The sequence below is a fragment of the Aythya fuligula genome, chromosome 8 (genome assembly GCF_009819795.1).
Source record: "Aythya fuligula isolate bAytFul2 chromosome 8, bAytFul2.pri, whole genome shotgun sequence".
In the NCBI taxonomy this organism is placed as follows: Eukaryota; Metazoa; Chordata; class Aves; order Anseriformes; family Anatidae; genus Aythya; species Aythya fuligula.
Genome location: NC_045566.1, coordinates 16,998,998 through 17,018,669, shown reverse-complemented (window position 1 = coordinate 17,018,669; position 19,672 = coordinate 16,998,998). Strand labels below are relative to the sequence as shown.

Sequence of the window (19,672 nt, the reverse complement as noted above, 5' to 3'; positions counted from 1 at the left end):
ATCCCCAGAACTGTTTCATTTGATCATAGTACTTGTGCCTTGTCTTCACCTCCCTCTCCCTCCCAGCTTTACCACAACTGCTTTTGATTAGCATGTCCTTAGTAAGAAGCTTAATTCAAAAAGAAAGCAAAGAGTGGGAAGGTAGGCACTGAGGTGTGGCTAGTAATTTAAATATTGAAAGGAGCAGGGAGTGGAAATATATCAGAGAGAGGTGAGAAGCCAAGACAGCACTGTTTGCTGCAGGCAGCGTGAGTATCTGGAAAGAGGGCCCAGCATGGGTGCTGCGTTACCACACACATTGCCAGAGAGTGGTTAGATGTGTACGCCTGAGCAGTGTACCTGTGGCTTAAGGCCTCTGGTTCACCTCTCGTTAGACAATTACTTTCAGCACACTGAAGCACTTTCTTCTTGTAACCTCATAACCTTCCAACTCCAGTGTTCCAAAATATGCTTTTCTACTGAAACTCTTGAAGAATATTAGGTAAATGGGGAAGTATTATCATATATGTCTTATATATTTGACAGTTTAGATTCTGAAGCTGCATCTAACATAACCTCCTATAAGTTCCCTAGTTTCTGACCAATGTGGCCTCAGAATCACGAGAAAGTATGGAGGAAATAGCATGGGGACGCATATCCCTGCCTTCCGGGTGACCTTGATGCTTTAAATTAGGAAATAAGCAAGGAACCTCAGACTTCATCCAACTACATGTTTTATGTATTGCAGTAGCACTCAGGGCTCAGCCATGAATCAGAAAGCCATTACACTATCTCCCATGCAAACACATAATAAACAGACAAGACTTGAAACACCCCTCATTTATCAGCAGTTATGTTTGAAAACTCCGTTGTCTAGGAAGATATGATTTATCTTGAAAAGCGGGGCCATATTTCACATTCGGATGGGAAAACGCCTTTATCCGAGCAGCTCACAGAGGCTGAGGCCAGAGCAGGCTGCCACACCGGGCAGGCTGCCACGGAGAGCCCCGCGCCAGCTGCCCTCGGGTTATGCCCGTCCACCTATCTGGCTGCCTTCAGCTACAGGCCCAGGTGAAGGGCGGCCACCATAGCTGAGGAGGAAAGGTGTGAGAAATAAACCCATCGAGCTGGGCGCGCTTGAGCTAGGAGCTACCAGTAAGGGCGCGAGGGCATCTGCGCAAAGACACGGCCCTGGGCCGGCCTCTGCCTTCTCTCACGCCGCCTCCTTCCCCTGCGGGTCCGGCGCTCTCCCAGCCCCGGGGCAAGCCTCCCGCCTGCCCTCACGGCCCCCGGCCGCCACCGGCTCCCGCTCCCCTCGGGCGGCGGCAGCACCCCCGTCCTCCGGCCGGCCAGCCGGCCCTGACCCCTCGGGAGCCAGGGCAGGACGGAGGGACGCACGGCAGGAAGGAGGGCGGAGGCCGGCAGGGCGCGGCCGCCCCGTGTCTCGGCACCGCCTCCCGCCCGCCCCGCAGGAGGCGGAGGGCGCCGCGGGCTCTTCCTGCTCCGGCGGCGGGTCCTCGGCGCCCTGCCCCGCTCCGCCTGCCGCCTGCGTTCTCCCTCGCGTTCTCCCTCCGCCGCCGCCTCACTCCGCTCCCTCTTCCTGCTGGCTGGGGCTGCGTCTCCGCCTCGGCTTCCCTCGCAGCCTGGAGCCTCCCAATATGAACGGCGTCGTCTGCGCTCAGAGGCACCAGGTGGGGCGGCGGCGGGGCGCGGGGGGCGGCGGGGGGCCGCGGCTCTTTGTTCCCGGCGCGGGGCATGGCGGCGGGCGGGGCGGGCAGCGCCGTGGGACCGGCAGGGCGAGCGGAGCCCTCCGCCTCCCCGCCGGGCCGGGGCGTTGTGCTTTTTGCAAGACGTTTCTCAAATCCCGAAGTTGCGCCGAGGAGAGGAGGCGCGATCCGCCCTCGGGCGGCGCTCCAAGGTCAGGCCGCCGCTCCGCCGCAGCCCGGCCGCCCGAGGAGAGCGCCCGGAGCCGGGCCTGGCGCGCAGCAGGTCACGGCCGGGGGCCGAGGGACGCGTGCTGCCACGGGCACGGCCGCCCGGCACCCGCATCGCTTCTGGGAGCCAGATAACGCGGCGGCACCGCGGCTGCGGGCCCGGTGGCGCTGCTGGAGGCGGGCGATAAATCAAAGCCCCTCTGGGCGTGAGCGCTCGAGGGGAGGGGGCGAGCCGCGGCAGGGCCGCCTGCCTGCAAGCGGCGGCCTCGCAGCGCCTCTGGGGCCCTTCAGGGCGGAGAACGGCCCGGCCTCGGCAGGTTCGGGGCTGCGCCCCAGACTCCCAGCAACACAAAAAGCAAATTGGTTGCGGTTCCGTGAAGGGTGAAAAAATGTTGACAAAGTGAGAGGCGAGGCAGCCGAGTTACTTACGAAGGAAGAAGGATAGCAAGGCCGAGTGGTGACAGGCTAGTGGAAATTCAGTATCATATCACTCTTTCCTTATTCGTCACAATTTGTGAAGGGGAAATCCTTTTTTTTTTTTTTTTTTTTTTTCAGGGATGGATGTGTAGACATCACATTTATTCTTTTCCGTCAGGGATCTACAAAGTAAGGAGCTAAGCAGGATGTACTGCTGCCATGGTGAGGTTGGTTTAATATTAGAAGGTGGATTTTGTCACCACAAACCCAGCTCCTGGAGCACAGGATGCAACAGTCGGCAAATACATGCCAACTAGGAAATGGTACTTTAGCTACTGTAAATAGGTACTTTTTTTTTTTTTTTTTTCCTCAGTTTGAGTTTTTAAGGAGTGGGGAGTGTTAAAGGCAAAAACTGCCCAGCTGGGAGGGATGCGACAACAAACAAACCCAAACAGTTTGCTGGTTGTGTGATAAACATTTGAAGAACTGTAGGAAGTGTGCTAGCAGAAATCCATGGGGGTGAGGGGTGGGAGAGTTTTAACGGACTACGTATGAGGCAGAAAGTAGACAAAGACAATGAGAACAACAAAAAAGTTTTAACAAGGAGGAAAAGGAGAAGAGGAAGTGCAGAAATGGTATGGAAAAAGGAACATGAGACAGTGAAAGAGAGAGTGGCAGAAGCATGGCAGAAAAGCACTGGAAATGAGCCCTAACTGGGCAGCTGAGTGTGTTGCAGCTGAGTTGTAGTGGAAGGAGCAGTAACATTCTAGCACAAAACCTGCTTCTTGTAAATTTTTCTAAGTCTTCAAGCACGTTTGTGTATACAGAGCTCTGTAGCCTTGCTCTCTATAATACAGTACAAGTATTGCATTTTCTTGGACTACGTGTAAAAGGTGTTGTAAAATGTCCATAGTACTTTCTCCTTTCCCTGCAGTCCTTAACTGGTGATAGTAAATGCTCTATCCCTTTCTCCTCACTGTGGGGGACATGGGGCATGGTGTGGGTTGATTTGCATCAAAACACATCAATGTCATTTACAGGTCACAGTTACGGACCAGACTAAATCTGTAGTGGAAAATAACCAAAAAGTAATACACAAACCAAATTTGATACATAATCTATGAGTCTTTACTTGTATTAAATCACTGGTGTAAAGAAGTTGAGTCTGTTCAGTGGTGTAAATTACATTGGCATATGTCTTAGCCCATAGTATTTTACCCAAATGCAAACCCAGATGTGAAAATATGATATGGGTAAGGGACTGTAAGTACTCATAGGTCTGACCTGTATTTCTTCTGAAGTAGGCTGTGAAAAGCAGGAAAGCCCTCAGCAAGCAGAAAACATTTAGGAACACCAACTGTGGTGTTAAATTCCATTTATGTTCCACTGCATCAACAAGTGTCAATCAAGTGTCAATCATTGTATCAACAGGCATCAACTTGTAATCAAAAGTTTTAAAAGTATCTCCCAAACTAAAACATTAACTGAAAAATCAATGGTTTACTGTTGAGTTGAAGAGGTAATACCTTAATATGGCAAAAAATCTTGTGCAAAATTGGCATAAAGCATCGACTTCAATTTTTTACTGAAGTACTGCACATGGAAGTACCACCGGACTAGACCTAAGTTCTCAACTGGGAGGAAGAAGAAATAGCACGTGTGGTGTTTGGCCATGGACAGCCTTAGTGCCGGGACCTGCCGGCCTGGTACCTTACCCGAGGCTGCAGCACGTGCTGTCCCCAGAAGTGGCTCTGTAGAGGACAGTCCTAGATCATGGCAACGGGTTTAAGACTTCAGAGAAATTCAACAGTAATCTTAATGCAGTTTTTTTTTAATGGCTTTTTACAATATTTTTGATGTTGGAATGTTTTCTGTGTGAGGGGATTGTAAGTACTAAACACAACCAACAAAGTAAAATGTATCAATTATGACATTTAATTGCTCTTCTAACTGCCTGACCTGATCATATTTCAGTACTGTTTGCATTGCAAGATAGGCGTAAGAGGAGAGTGCAGTGAAAGATGAGAAGACATCGTTATTTAAATGAGTCTTTTGAAAATGCACCTTAAAGTGTATATGCAGTGAAATGACAAGATGAGTTTAAGAGGAGAAAGTATCTCTTCTGGGAGTCAGCTAAGTGCAGTGAACTTATAGTGGAAAATTTTTAGCTGAGCTGTGAATCTTCCATAAGAAGATGTACCACTGGAAATGGAGATCTCAGCCTGTGCATAGGGGTAAGTGTTCGGGCACTGCAGTTACAGGAACCCAGTGAAGTTTCAGTCGAGTGAGAAGCAGGCACCTGAGTTATGGCGTTCCTCTGCTCAGCTGCAGCAGCATGGCGGAAGTGCTTAGCAGCCTCGAGCTGGCTCCTGGCTGCGGGGTGATGCCTCCAGGCTCAGCACCAGTCAAAATCCTTAAGGCAAAAACTACAATGCAAACCCTGATCACTCGCTTCTTGCTTTGGATTAAAACTGTGTGCAGGAAATAGGCCTTCTCTCAAGAAACAATTTTCTCAAATGGAGATACCCAGTTCCTGGTTGGGAGTGCTGGTTCTGTGGCTTTAAAGTCTTTAAATGATTCCATTTTGATGGAGCTTGAAAAGTAATTTCAGAGGTATCAGACCTCATGCTTTACCTAGCTTACAGTGATCTGTGACTGTCACACTTGATTAAAAAAATAAATAAATAAATAAATAAAAATCCCAGAGAATTAAGAATAGTAATAATAATAAAAAAAATTGTGATAGTTCTGGTGACAGTTCTTGATGGTAAGCTAGAAGGGAATATAAGAAAAAATCAGAAAAACTGGTAATTAAAGGGTTACGTAAATTTCAAAGTGACCATAGAAAGGAATTTGTTTGCAGTACCTTTTTATAGCCTTTAAAGTAGAAAATGCTGTCACTTGGCTTTTTGTTGATTTTTAACTGATGAAAACAATTGTTCTACCATTGGTGTACCAGAACAGAAAGAGTGCAGAATGCAAATAACACAAGCATATTCATTAATGCTGCCTTTGAATACTAATACTAGCCATGGTTTGCATACAACAGTACTAAAACTTAGTGGCAGTAGTTAAGATGTTCAGATTCTTAGAAAATATTAGAAAATACTGCTAGGTGCATAAATGCAGAGTCTTGCATTCATGTGTGAAGGAACACTTTAAAGGACAGATCTTTTGTTTAAGTCCAGAGTTATTTTGGATGCCCTTTATAGGTCTTGAAGGTTGTAAGTGAGCACACAGGGCGAAGTTGAAACGCTGCCCATGAAATTAAGTTGTTCTGTTAGAACAGAACATGGCAGGACATGCCTGGAGATGCAGACAGAATGGGGATGGTTCTGGTGCTTAACTGAAAGTATTTGAATAGTTGTCGTGTAACTTGAAATATACCCAAAGCCTTGACACTGGTAATTAGCAGCAGTTCCAGTGAATATTGAACAGGGGAGTACATAATGCCAATTGCAAGCAAGCTGGAAGCCTGTTTGTCTGGATATGGGAGCAATGTACATTTAATTTGCTTTGGTAATTGTGGACCTCAGAGCAGGTGAGCAGTGCCTCGTGGTGGTCCCTGGGAGGGAAAAGGCAGGTCTAAAACCTGAAATTGCAAACTCCGAGGTCTCCTGGCTGTAACTCTTGTACATTTGAAAATAGTCGTGATGAAGCCCAACTTCTACTACTTTCTTACAACTTCTTTTGGAACTAGTTCACTGCCGTACTTGTGTAGAAATAGCATCTCTGCATCTTTGAACAAGAGAATATTTCAAACGAGATGAATCTCCACGGGCAGTGTGGACACCAGGTTGTCTTTAAGAAGTGAAACTCCTTGTTTGCTTTAGAAACTGGAGATGTCTTCCCTGCTGCACCAATAAGGCAAGAAGCCTTCATTTTCTGTTGTTTGCTTTGTGTTCATGCCTTTGCTAGTGGCCAAATGTAGTTAACGCTAACTCTGGCTACCTGGCTGTCTGCTGACTGCCACGGCCTGTCCTCAGGGTTGTGGGAAGCTGATAGGGATGGGTGGAAGCAGTTTCTTTCCCTGGGGAGCTGCTGTGCTGTGGCATAATGCCCCCTGCTGTCCGGGAGGATCGGTCCTGTGCTTGGGCTGCTGCTGATGTGCTTGAAGTCCGAAGGAGGGCCAGTTCCTGACAAAATGGTCCTGGCTGTGGCTGGGCAGGAGAGCCACGGGGCTCTTTGCCTGCTCTGTAGGTGACTTTTAAGTTTTGACAAGAAAAATGGGCTGCACCTATTTTAAGGAAACCTGATTCCCAGTGCGGCATTTAATCTGTAGCTACAAATATCACTCGGGAACTGCAGCGGGGAACTCAAGTGGATAAAGTGATTGATGTTTTCCCGGGGCGGCAGCAGGGTCATGGAAAGTTCCAGAGTGGGTGGTTGTTGCCTGCTCCCTCCCTGCTGCTGCTCCTCCTCCCCTTCTCCCCTCCCCGCAAAGGCCGGCATAAACAGCCCCCACATGAAGGATCCCCCCAGAGCTACCCCGGGCTGCGGTGCCTGTGTGGGGCTTGGCTGCAGCTGACGGGTCCTGCTCGGGCGTAGTGAAGAGACTCATTATCCAAGAGGTTGTCGTAGAAAACGGCAATTTCTGACTTTACTGTTGTTTATTTGGAAGTACCTAAGACTGGAGACATGTCCAGTCCTTTCAGACGTGTCCTTAATCCATCTTCGGTCCATTTTAGGCGTTTAGGAGAAGAAGGATACAAGTAGATAAGTATAGGAAAAGCAAAAGGTAGGAGGCATGTGGAGTGGCTTCTTTTTCTATATATGTCTAGTAGTTTTTGTTTTGTTACTTGAGAATTTGTCTTCTTGTGTAAGCAAGCAGCAATACGTAGATATAGGAAGTGCTGAAAGTCAGGATTGGTAAGGAATTGTCTGAAAATTGGATTCAGCTGTTCTAACTTTTTTTTTCTAAATACTGCTATAGCTACTATCTTGTCTCTGTGTGTGTAGGAACTGGTATGGTGCACCTGTTGTTAGACATGAGGCTGTAGTGGTGTCAATATGGAATTTCTCAGGTTGTTTTCTCTTTGTACAGAAGACTTGTTTTTGAGGCATCAGGAACTTCTGCTTTAGGAGACTAAATTTCACCAGAAATATGTGGTAGCATTATATATTGTCCTTACTTGATAATTTCTTTATTGCAGATTACGATGCACGATTATCACAGAAGAAATTCATGTCTATAGCTCTTAAGGACTTGATTACATCATCTTCAAGCCTGATAGATTTGGAATCCATATTACAGCTGCAAAGACACGTCTGTTTTTGCATTTCAACAAACATCTTCCCTATCAGAGGATACTGAAACTGAAGCGCTCTGTTTTTACACAGGGATACCATAGGAATAATTTAAGACCTCCCAGTTAAAAATTTACAGTAATATATTTGCTAGGTAAGTTAATACTGGTAGATGTGTATTCAATAATTAATAGTTTTGCTGAAATTCTGTGACTTTAAAAACTTCCTGTCCTCTTTTTTTTTTTTTTTTTTTTTTAATTTTAAGTTGTAACAATTGAAAATCTATGCAAATAAAAACATCTGGAAGTAAGACTATTGCCAGTTTACAGTCAAATACTTTCTGTATTAAGTGAAGTTAAAACAAGTGGAATAAAGCTAAAATTATTTGTGTGGAGCTTGCTATTATTTTTGTACTTTATTTCCAATTTTTGTATTTTGTTGGGGGTTGTTTAATCATTTACATTTTTTTTAATTTCATATGGAAATATAAATTATTGCTGACAATGTTACTAGCATTCCACATATTATTTCCTCTAAAATTGTTGAGGAAACTTTACTTTTGCATACATAGGCAACTCAAAGATTTGAGAGAGAGTCAAATTCAGTATGTCATCTCAGGGTCTTATTTTAGTACTCTTAGTTAGCTTTCTATTTCTTAAGAGGACTTTAGAAAAAGTGCTTAGATTAAAAAAAAATAAAAAATAAAAAAAGTTAAATGACTTACAAAATAGCTTTCAAGTTCAAAAGATAGATAGTTTCCTGAAGTTATTTTTCCAGTCTTGGTCCAAGTTGCATGAGGTGACATGTTTGTATATGGGTAAGATGTTCAGGGGAAGTTGCTTTAGCTTCATGAGGACTTAAAATACATGGTGGTGATACAGAATGTATTTCAATCTGTCTGTTTTCTCTTATAGTTCTCAGCTACTCTGAAATATTTCAGCCATTACATTCATAAAATCAAACTTTTTTTTTTTTTAATTTCTATGGCTATTTGACTTCCCTTTTTACTTTAAATTCTCAGTTTTTAGTTTTCGATGCAGCTGCGCTTTAGGTCTGTGCAGAAATAAATCTGGTCAATATGACATTTTATGCAGTGAGCAGAAAATAGCAATGAATCTTCCAGGTCTGATCTTCATAGAGGGAAATAAAGTTTCTTGCCTAATCTAGTGGTTTCCAGTTTGCTCACAGAGAGCAAGCACAGGTTCAGCATCTGTTGGTACCTGCGGATGGGATGTGGAAAAGTTGAAAGGGAAAAAAAAGTTGTGGAGCATCTCATTTTGAAAAATCAATAATCTGGGCAATCCAAAGTATTGTTGTTAACACAGTCATCAGCAGTTGTACTCTTGTAGTTTTTTTTTTTTTTTTTGAGGTGGATGTTCTTTTGAGAAAGTTCTTATGAATGTTTGCAAGTGATGTGTTAATTGTACTTCTATATGGAAGCAAAATGTTATATCTGAAAATGATACACATTCTGTTCTCAGCCAGACCAACTCCAAAATGATTCCTAATGGATATTTGATGTTTGAAGATGAAAATTTCATCGAGTCATCTGTTGCCAAACTAAATGCCTTACGTAAAAGTGGTCAGTTCTGCGATGTCCGACTCCAGGTAACTTTTTTCCTCTCAAGTATTATGGTTGAATATGTTTTTTCATTATGTTTTGTAGTACTATATATATATATTTCTGGAAAATCCATATTTAAAAAAAAGAAACAGATACTACTTTGAGAGAAGCACCATACATCACCTGAAAAAACTCATTAGTGTTGTAAGTTGAAGGCAGTATTGATTACTATTGATCAATAAATTGATTTGAATCGTGCCATTCACTTGGGAAGGTCTTTATACTGTGTTACAATATAAATATATTTCTTTTAGAAAATCTTACAACCCTGTGGATTTTCATCTGTTTTTTAAATAAAGGTGTGTGGACATGAGATGTTGGCGCACAGAGCTGTGCTGGCTTGCTGCAGTCCCTACCTGTTTGAAATCTTCAATAGTGATAGTGATTCTCATGGAATTTCCCATGTCAAATTCGATGATCTCAATCCAGATGCTGTTGAAGTTCTGTTGAACTATGCCTATACTGCTCAGTAAGTACTTTTCTGAGAAATGAGGGCAAGTTTTAATTATAAAGAATCAAAGTAACGAAGTTACGTTTCTTTCTTCAATAGGTTAAAAGCTGATAAAGAACTTGTGAAAGATGTATACTCAGCAGCAAAGAAGTTGAAGATGGAGAGAGTTAAGCAGGTACAGTTCTCAGCTCTTCCAGAGGTCTGTTCCGTTTTCTCAGTCAGACAGTGTTACGCTTTTTGGTGGTAGTGAGACTAAAAAATTCTGTGGAAAAAGTGCTTAGCGGGTAAGCTTTTGCACAGTGTTAATTTGAGTGACATCAGCATGTATTGCTTCAGTTTGTGTTATCCTTGTGCTGAAGGGCTCTCTGAAGCTGTTTCTCTTTGTGCACATGTGTAAGTAAAATGGCTTATGAATCTTAGCTGGTTAATTACCTTAAGGTTCATGGGAGCACTGATGTGCTTGGTTGTTTTCAGGGGGGCATAATTGGCTCTGTAAATCTGTGGCAGTGGTACGTGAAAAAGAAGTAACACACACACTGCAGAACCTAAGTTTTGAGCTTGGTTTCCAAAATGCTCGCTCTTGCTGAAAATGGGGATACCTTTGACAAGGCAATTGGGATTTGTATCTGTATTTTTGAACAGATTTGCAAAGAAACACATACATGTAAGTAGAAGAAAGTCCTACACATATAAAAGCTAATGTATGCATATTCTTATGGAAGGTGACATTTCATTTATAGCAGCTAGTGCGGGGAGATGACAACAGACAAACAGTCACTGTTCTGCAGTTAAAAAAAAAAAAAAAAAATGTTTCTGTGTTGGGGTGGATAATACATATAAAATACATATAAAAAGTGTGTAAATTAAGATGCAGCTTCCTGTCTTAAAAGGTTTGTGGTGACTACTTGCTCTCCAAGATGGATGTTCAGAGCTGCATCTCTTACCGAAATTTTGGAAGTTCTATGGGAGACTCACGTTTGTTGAACAAGATTGATGGCTACATTCAGGAACATCTTTTGCAGATTTCAGAACAGGAGGAATTTCTCAAACTTCCACGGTTAAAGGTTAGCTGAAGTTTGTAGACTTACTTTTGGTATGGGACAGCAGGCAATGTGAAGGGAGTTAGAAATCACCTTTACAAAAAGTAATCCAAGGAACAAATGTAAAGTTTTCCTGCTCCCAAAAGGGAAGCCATAGTATGCTGAGTTTTTTTTTTAAAAAAACAACATGAACATTCTGTATAATATTCATGCTAATGTGCAACTTGACTGTAGAGCAGTCAAGTACAGCTGAGTACAACTGCAGTTGTACTTCAATGTGCTTACTAGTTTCTACTGCACAAACCAAAAGCTCCTGCTGCCTTCTAGCTCCACTGAAAAGCAGGAGTAATGCTCACTACATCAGGTACAGTATGCTGCAAATAAAAGGGTAAAACCCACGGAGTAAGTCATTCAGTAATTCACTTCCCTTCCTCTTCTATTTCAAGCTTGAAGTAATGCTTGAAGACAATGTTGGCCTACCTAGCAATGGCAAATTATACACAAAGGTAATCAACTGGGTACAGCGCAGCATCTGGGAGAATGGAGACAGCCTGGAAGATCTAATGGAAGAGGTTAGTCTTTAAGAAAATGGGATTAAACATCATTGTCTTTTTTTTTTTTTTAATATAAAAAAAAATCAGTATGAAGGATGATCCCTTTTTCTTTTTTTTCCACTTTTTTTAACTATGACCCTAAAGAATTTAAATTTTACTGTAGGTACCCCTAAGCTGAGAAACTGGGGGGGTGTTCAGGTGAGCTGAATGAACTGTTCAGTCTGGTCTTCCGCTTTCCTTTTTTGCTCACTATGTGCTGTATAGAAATCTCAGAAGTGGCATGTATCTTGCTTTAGAACTGGGGAGGTGGTACTGAAACTTGCTGTAGATTCTTGATGTTTTCCTTTGCAGGTTTTACTTGTAAATGCAAAGTAGGTAAAAGCTTCTAATGGTTGTTCCTCCCCATTGATTTATCTCCCCATAGGTTTATTAACAAAACTAGGATACCAAGGCTGAAGAACCAAGAAGAAACCTCAAGTGTATTGACACGTACAGAAGCAGCAGTCCTGCCCCAGTTCTCCTAAGAAAATCCGCTGTGGGCAGAGAACGATGATGATGATTTAATGGTGTTTACTTACTCCTTTACAGGATATATTATTTTAAAAGTTGTGTGTTATTAAATGGCTTTACTCATGAATAATAATATTAGATCTAGCCTGGGCAGTTTTTAATGGAAAAATTGGTGGGGAATCGAAATTTCTAATTGGCTAGAAAAAATGGGCTTTAGAAATAGACACCAAACATCAGAATTTTCCCAGCCTGTTACTACAGGCACAGTAAATCTTCAGAAACACTTGTATAGGCAAAAGTACATGTTGATAACTGTCATACCTTCTTGAGTGTATGTTTCCACTTGGAATAACTAATTAATTTTAAGTTTTGATCATGTTGAAATTCAGATGCATTTCATTGAAACGGTTGCATCTGATGTTTAGACGTGGACAACAGTTTCTTCCAGAGCTTAAATTTGTGTTGTCTTCCCTCATCCCCATACCTTTCTTTTAGAGTCCACTGTTGGCTTCCCTTAACTCTTTCTGGTCAACATAAATATGTGTATTTTTCAAAGCAGAAAACTTGTTTGCGGGGATAACAAAAATGCTTGCATGAGATTGTGAATTTGTGTAATTCTGCAAATTAATGTACCTCTTGCTTGTCTAATGTTTCTGTGCTGGAAAAAACAGTAGAAGTCCTTGGAAACTGAAGATTTCTTTCAAGCTGAGAAAGTAAGGAACCTTCATCCAATGTTTGAAGATTGCCACCATGACATCTGCTTCTTTTTAGTTTTGTCATTCCGCTAGATTGAGATGAGATGACAAGAAGTATGCTGGCGACTGCCTTTTGTAATCTGCCTGTAGCTAAGTAATAATGGAGACAGTAGCCACATGGGTATTCTGTTGTTGTTTTTGCAGGTTCAAACGCTGTACTACTCAGCTGATCACAAGCTGCTTGATGGAAATCTGCTAGATGGACAGGCTGAGGTGTATGGCAGTGATGATGACCACATTCAGTTTGTGCAGGTACAACTTGCAGAGAGTCCGAGGTAACCTCAGATAGACCGGAGCAGTTCACGGCAACCTGAAGTCCTGTATCCTGTAGCAGAGGAAGCAGCAGTAGTTTTAATGGTGAAATATGTGACAAGAAAGCGTGTCTTTCTCAAAACTGCTGGACGCAATGATTTAGTTCTGATTGCTGTCAATGTCAATGATTACTGTCAGTTTATCAGCAGACTGACTCAAAGTGAGCCTTTGCAACATGAAGTGCTTTAGGTTTGACTTCTAAATAAATCTTAGGCTGTTAGAAGGAGGAAATGGTAGAGAAGCAGTCAGCTGTAGCAGATCAGTTGTAGTGTAGTAGAAATGTAGACGAAATCATCTCCAAGAGACCGAAAAGAATCGTGGACTGACTGCTTGGCTTGCAGTTTTCCTGTTCATGAGAATGACTTATGCATCTGTTAAGATTTTGGCACAGAAAAAGATTCCAGACATAAGTTCTATTCTTTCAGCTGCCAGCATCCATTTCTTTTGTTCAGCTGTATTGGTAATGTGCAAGAGAGATTTCAAAAAATACATCTGTATATAATTTCTGAGCCAGAGAGAGAGCTGATGCTTTGACTGTCTTGTGTTTTTTGATTTTTTTTGTTTGTTTTGTTGAGATTTTTTTTTTTTTTTTTTTTTTTTTTTTTTTTACTTCCAGCTAAATATGGTACTGATTCTCAGCTCCTGAAAAACACGTGGCTCAGGACAATGGAGACTATTTAAGAAACAAACAAAAAAATAAACAAAGGCTAATAATAAATAATAAATGTAAACTATCAGTTGCTTTATCCAAATATAGTTTGTTTAAATTCACTGAGCTAAAAGTATGTGTATTTTAATTCATAAGTGATGTGTGCAAGTATATATTACTTGAAATTTTTTGCAGATGGTTATGTAAAATACTTCCATCTTGTAATGTGGATTTTAGAAGTGAAGAGAGATGAAAATGCAGCCAGATAATATTCTACTTGTAATTCTTCTTAGCAAACCCTCACAGATTTCACCACCTTTCGATGCTATTCCTTATAGTAGTTAAAAGCTAAGAGGTGAACTTGCAAAAATTTCTTCTTCAGAAATGAGGCCAAAGAGCCCTCAACTTCTTTTTAAAATCCTTTTTGATAACTGGAATTAACAATTTCAGAAATTTGCATCCAGCTTTTGAAAAGTCAGGCAGTCGAGAGAACACCAAAAGCCCACAGACAATGGGTCTGGAGAATTGGTCAGTAATTTTAAAACTTCTGAATTACAGATGTTTTTTGCAATGTCAGTGACTGTTGAGGTAGTTCAAGAATAAAATAATAAGCTTTTTAACTAAATGAAGATTCAGAAACAAAAATGCTATCCACAAATGAATTGGTTTTCATGCAAAACTGAGTGTAGCTGTCAAACTCTGTGTAAGGTTATCTATGAGTTAGATGGTGTATTCTGGAAATCTTATGACAGTTTCCATAGAAATCAGACTCCAGGGAACTGTGCAGGCACTGTAAATTTTCGTCCTGTGGTTATAATGTCTTCTTAACAAAACAGAATTTTAACCTCTCTTTTGGTTCTTCTGATTCAGAAAAAGCCTGCATATAACCTAACGAGCTGTCTCTGAAATGTGAAATTTTGGCTTTTCTTAGTTTAGCAAAATAATGTGAACTACAGTATAAATTTAATTGAAGAAGAAAAGAGAGCAGTAATCTCCTGTTAGTGGGAAGTATCAAGGGAGTAAAATCCAAGAAATGGCTAGTCGGAACACAGAGAGGAACTGAACTGAAATTAATTCATCTTCAGGGAATGAAGAGAATAGTTAATTCACTTCCGAAAAGGTTTATACAGTTAACTCAAATTCCAGAAGCAGAGTTCAAGTGTAGCTTCTACTTTGTAAATCTTTTTTTTTCCAAATAGATGGAGGTTTTTCCTTAGACTTGAAAAACCTGATAGTAATGCATATTCTTATCCAGGAATTTGGAATGATTTCTAGTCATACACCAGCAGTACAAAGGTGCAATCAGAGGATGAAATGAGTACTGAGCTAAGATATAGGGTTTTGGCTACTGTTGTTGAGTATGCAGTGGTAGGTGGGCTATACATGATACTCTGTGGAGGTGGTAGCTGAAGCGTTCTCTTGAATAGTTATGTGTTAGCTCAGGGAAGCAAAGGTAGAAAGAGGAGTAGTCTCTGGATAGGTTTCTGTAGCTGCCTTTTGATTTTGCAGAAGAAGCCACCACGTGAGAATGATCACAAGCAGATAAGTAGCAGCTCCTCTGGAAGTCTTTCTCCAAGTGCTACTGTTCAGAGTCCTAAACATGAATGGAAAATCATTGCTTCAGAGAAAACTTCCAGTGAGTATCTGAGGAGGCAGGGGAGTTGTCTAAAGATGCATCTGGTGTTACGTACCCATCACCTCTCACCCTCAAGGGTTTCCTTCAACATCTCTAAGCAGCACTTTTTCTTACTGATGATACGCTAATTTGTGGGATGTTTTTAAAATAATTGGGGCCAAGCTGGGATCACCACTGTTTTGATCCCATGTCCACAGGGCCATCAGAAATCCTGTGTTGTGTATAATTTGACCCAGAAAGTTCCAAGTCATTCGTATCGGTCTTCTTTCCTGTTCTCCTGACTTACAGGTAATACCTACCTGTGTCTCGCTGTTCTGGACGGCGTGCTGTGCGTGATATTCCTGCATGGCCGCAACAGCCCTCAGAGCTCTCCCACAAGCACACCACGACTGCTGAAGAGTCTGAGCTTTGAGCTTCAGCCAAACGATGTGATAGAGAAGCCCATGTCTCCTATGCAGTATGCTCGGTCTGGGTTGGGCACAGCTGAACTGAACGGCAAGCTGATCGCTGCAGGTAAGAGAATGAATAACAGTTCTTTAAAGCAGCTCCCTCAATTTGTAAGGGGTGCAATTGGTCTTTGGAAGTTTGATACCATTTAAACTCTTGATTTTAGGTGGATATAACAGAGAGGAATGCTTGCGCACAGTGGAATGCTATGATCCACAGAAGGACGCTTGGACTTTCATTGCACCTATGAGAACACCGAGAGCTCGGTTCCAGATGGCAGTTTTAATGGTGTGTGGAGATCAGATAATATGTTGAGATTATGTAAACATAGGTGGGACAAATATTGGAAACCTTATATAACCATAATACAAGTTGCTTAATTGAATTTACGAGCTTACTAAAGTGGTAATGTTTTGAGTTGACCACTTGTATGTGAAAGTACTCATTTTTTCCATGTAGGGGCAGCTGTATGTTGTGGGTGGGTCAAATGGCCACTCAGATGACTTGAGCTGTGGAGAAATGTATGAGCCAGAAATAGATGATTGGACTCCTGTTCCAGAACTGAGAACCAATCGTTGCAATGCAGGTAACACATCTGCAGCTGATCAACTGTTATTTTCTTTATTAATTTATTAGCTTACATATTATTCTTTCCTATATGAATAGGAGTATGTGCCCTGAATGGAAAACTTTACATTGTTGGTGGTTCAGATCCTTATGGCCAAAAGGGACTTAAGAACTGTGATGTGTTTGATCCTCTAACAAAATCGTGGACAAGTTGTGCTCCACTTAATGTCCGTAAGTCTGCTGTGCGATTTGGGAGGGAGGGGAAAAAGGGCAGTTGCAAACCCATGGATTTTAAACAAAAAAGCTGGATAAGTTTCAGCTACTGTGGCAAGTTATTAGTGCACTACTTCTGTGCTGGGCTGTAACTCGTGGTGTTTGGTTACAGGGAGACATCAGTCTGCAGTGTGTGAGCTCGGTGGGTATTTGTACATAATTGGGGGAGCAGAATCGTGGAACTGCCTGAGCAGTGTGGAGCGTTACAATCCGGAGAACGATACCTGGACTTTGATTGCACCCATGAACATGGCTCGACGGGGAGCTGGGGTGGCTGTTCACGATGGTAGGCTTCCGCGATCTTACACAGCCTCTTATGCTTAATGAATTTTTCATGCTGAGCTACAGTGAAAGTAGAACACAAAGGTGTGTTCCTTTGTATTCTAATAAAGGGAGGAAACGATACAGGAAGAACTTGGTTTATGCCTTCAATTATTTAAAAACTGTAACCATCATAACAAAAAGCTCTTATTTTGGGAGCATCTCCCCCAGCCCTTTTTTCTTCTCTCACTCTCTCCTCCTTTTCTCCCCACCCCCACACCAAACATCACCCTTGCAGCTTGCAGAGCTGCACCTGTTTGAATTTGGGCTTTGGAAATTATTTCAGACCAATCAGCCCTAATGATCAGAAGAGCTCAGTAGGGTGGTGCTGTAACTCCAGACCTTGAAAAAAGCAAGTTTCTGCCAGGAAACCCTTACGTTCCTTCGCTCTGGCTTGGTCTTCCAGGAAAGGAAGGCTGTGTTTGGAAGTACAGTGGGTGCTTAGCAGTGAAACACCTATTTTGTCTCTTTTTCATAGGAAAACTCTTTGTTGGTGGAGGCTTTGATGGCTCCCATGCAGTGAGCTGTGTGGAGATGTATGACCCTGCTAAAAACGAGTGGAAGATGATGGGAAATATGACTACTCCGAGAAGCAATGCTGGCATCACAACGGTGGCAAACACTATTTATGCAGTTGGGGGATTTGATGGCAACGAATTTTTGAACACAATTGAAGTCTACAATCCAGAAACAAATGAATGGAGCCCCTACACGAAAATTTACAAGTTTTAGATGAATTAAATTACCTTTTCAAACTAACAGGCTTAGTGATGTAATTGTGTTTTAGTAGAGGTACACTTGTGAATAGGGTTGGGGAGGGCATAGATGTTGCCAACAGCAACACAGAGCTTTTGCATATTGCATATTAATGTGCTGTACATATTTGTTTTGGAAAGAATATCAAGATGAAGGGTTTTTTGTGTATTTTAGAACTTTGTTTCAGGGTGGTGTTTTTTTGTTTTTTTCAAGACTTTGACGATAGTGCAAGAGAAACTAGATGGAGCATATCATTTCAGGAGCTTCCCCCAGTGTTTGTTTTTGTCACTTTGCACATTAAATGATGTTTTCTTTTCTATACAATGTGTTCTTGGGGCAGGAAGTGTGAGGTTTATGGGGGATCCTTTTTTCATCAGGCCTTGTTTTCTTCAGTAACTGGAACAGTCTGTAACAAGAAGCCTTATTTAAATAGATATAATGGCTATTTTTTTTATTAAAAAAGCTGACATGCCTGCCAATACCTTATCTTTTATGATTGCCTTTTTATAACAGTTTTTATATACTCAACAGAGTATTTTATCTGTTGAAATGAAAACGGCAGATAAATGGACAACCTTGGAGTTCATAGAGACTGAGTGGGACTGCAATTTACCACTGTACTTGAGCTTCTGAGCTTTTGCCTCTGCTACAATATTGCAACTTAGTAGGCAACACTTTCATTAGATCCAAATGGAGTTTCTGAACATAACATAGCTGTGACTTTCTAGCATGGGAAAATTATTTTGGCTCCAAATATTTTGACAAAAACATAGAGGGTGCTTTCTGTACAGCAGTTTTGTTACTAGGGTTGACCTAACATTTGTAAAACAAACTTAAGTGTGGGGTTTTTCTCATGTTTTTTAAACTCTTCCAAGTTGGCAATGACAATATATTCATCTGATTAGTAACTGTTTTATTTTTCTAATATTACAAACTGAAAAGGTGATAGAACACCGATAACTTGACTTCATATGTACTCATAGTGCTATGTTTTAGTTCACTTTCTCTACTCATATGGATAAAATGTTGGTTTGGATGACTTGGTGTCTAACGTGTAGTGCTGCACATCTAAACTCCTGGTGCCAAAACTAGCACTTAACTGCTTGCTGCTGATGCAAACACATTAAAGGTACCTTCTGGGAAATCCTTGCACCACCCGCTTCCTGTGCTGTGTCTTGGTGTTCATTTCTTTAATGAGACAGTTTACAAAAAACTTACACCAGTGAAACGGGAGTTTCAGATGCATATAGGCTTCAGGCAAGCAATATAGGTTATTTAACTGAATGGCTGCAGCTCAGCCTTTGGGGGGTGAAGGGCTGTGTACTCCACTTGCCTGTGGTTGGAGATCCCTGAGCTCCTGGGTGCAGACACCAAGGCCTGGCTCACCACATCCAGCTGCTGCCCCTGGTTTTGAGAAAGTGTTGCTCCTACTAGGGGCCATGTGACTTGAAGTAGGGTGGTACTGAAGGTGATATGAGAAACTGGTCCTGTGTCTGAAACATTTAAAAGAAACTTCATTTAGGTGTGTTCCTGAGCGTTAAGCAAGTAGGTGTAGGAAATAAAGCTGCACCTGTAGTAGTGCTCATTTCTGTCCCCATGCCATTTTGAACTCAATGCTTTGACTGATTTACCTCTCAACAAGATAACAGCTGACTGATGCTACCACTAGGAACAGGCTGCTGCTACAGCATGTTTCTACGTGACACCCTGTAATGCATCAGCAGAATGCTATAGCTGGACAGCAGAGCAGAAGAACAAGACCAAGGAGTTACTGATTACACCAAGCTGTAAAACTGGGTGTGTTCTCACAGGTCTCACAGCATCTTAATCTATCAACTCTCTCCCCCTAAAGCTTATCAGAAGTAGCCATGAGCTATGACAGACAAATTAATGTGTGTAAGTGGGCCTAATTTCCCATGTATATGGTACAAACTGCCAAAAAAGATTATCTGAACACGGTGTCTTACCCACAACTGTGGGACAACAGCATCAATGAAAATATCCCCAATGAGAATTTTACTCTGATAGTTACTTTTACAAGCTACTTAGCACTAGGCACTTCAAATCAGGGAAGAGACCTGCATTAAACTTGCATCCACAGCAGTTAAGCAAATAGAGTGAAAATAAAGGTCATCAAAGCAACACTATCATCTAGAATTAACTTTCATTTATTATAACAATAAATTAGATATTTTTTTTT

The 19,672-nt window shown here is 41.8% G+C and overlaps 1 protein-coding gene across 3 annotated transcripts; it reads left to right on the top strand.

The window, feature by feature from the left end:
• Nucleotides 1-1,530: 1,530 nt before the first annotated feature.
• IVNS1ABP (influenza virus NS1A binding protein) lies at nt 1,531-18,632 on the top strand. 3 transcript variants are annotated; one of them, XM_032191990.1, is made up of 15 exons: nt 1,531-1,670; nt 7,484-7,731; nt 9,059-9,185; nt 9,501-9,670; nt 9,752-9,827; nt 10,543-10,716; nt 11,139-11,264; nt 12,656-12,763; nt 14,982-15,108; nt 15,397-15,621; nt 15,722-15,843; nt 16,015-16,141; nt 16,222-16,353; nt 16,508-16,681; nt 17,195-18,632. In XM_032191990.1, exons 3-15 carry the CDS (start codon nt 9,075-9,077, stop codon nt 17,446-17,448), a joined length of 1,926 nt encoding a protein of 641 aa, XP_032047881.1. In that variant the 5' UTR covers nt 1,531-1,670; nt 7,484-7,731; nt 9,059-9,074; the 3' UTR covers nt 17,449-18,632. The 3 variants fall into 3 exon arrangements, with proteins under 3 accessions (XP_032047881.1, XP_032047883.1, XP_032047880.1); XM_032191992.1 differs by lacking the exon at nt 1,531-1,670 and adding an exon at nt 6,813-7,068 and having other exon boundaries at nt 9,063-9,185; XM_032191989.1 differs by lacking the exon at nt 1,531-1,670 and adding an exon at nt 6,813-7,068.
• The last annotated feature ends 1,040 nt before the right edge of the window (nt 18,633-19,672 follow it).

Coding starts and splice junctions, on each gene's coding strand:
- IVNS1ABP (XM_032191990.1), top strand. CDS start 9,075: ATGATTCCTAATGGATATTTGATGTTTGAAGATGAAAATTTCATCGAG. Junction 9,671..9,751: donor AACTATGCCTATACTGCTCA/GTAAGTACTTTT, acceptor TTTCTTCAATAG/GTTAAAAGCTGATAAAGAAC. Junction 16,142..16,221: donor AACCAATCGTTGCAATGCAG/GTAACACATCTG, acceptor CTATATGAATAG/GAGTATGTGCCCTGAATGGA.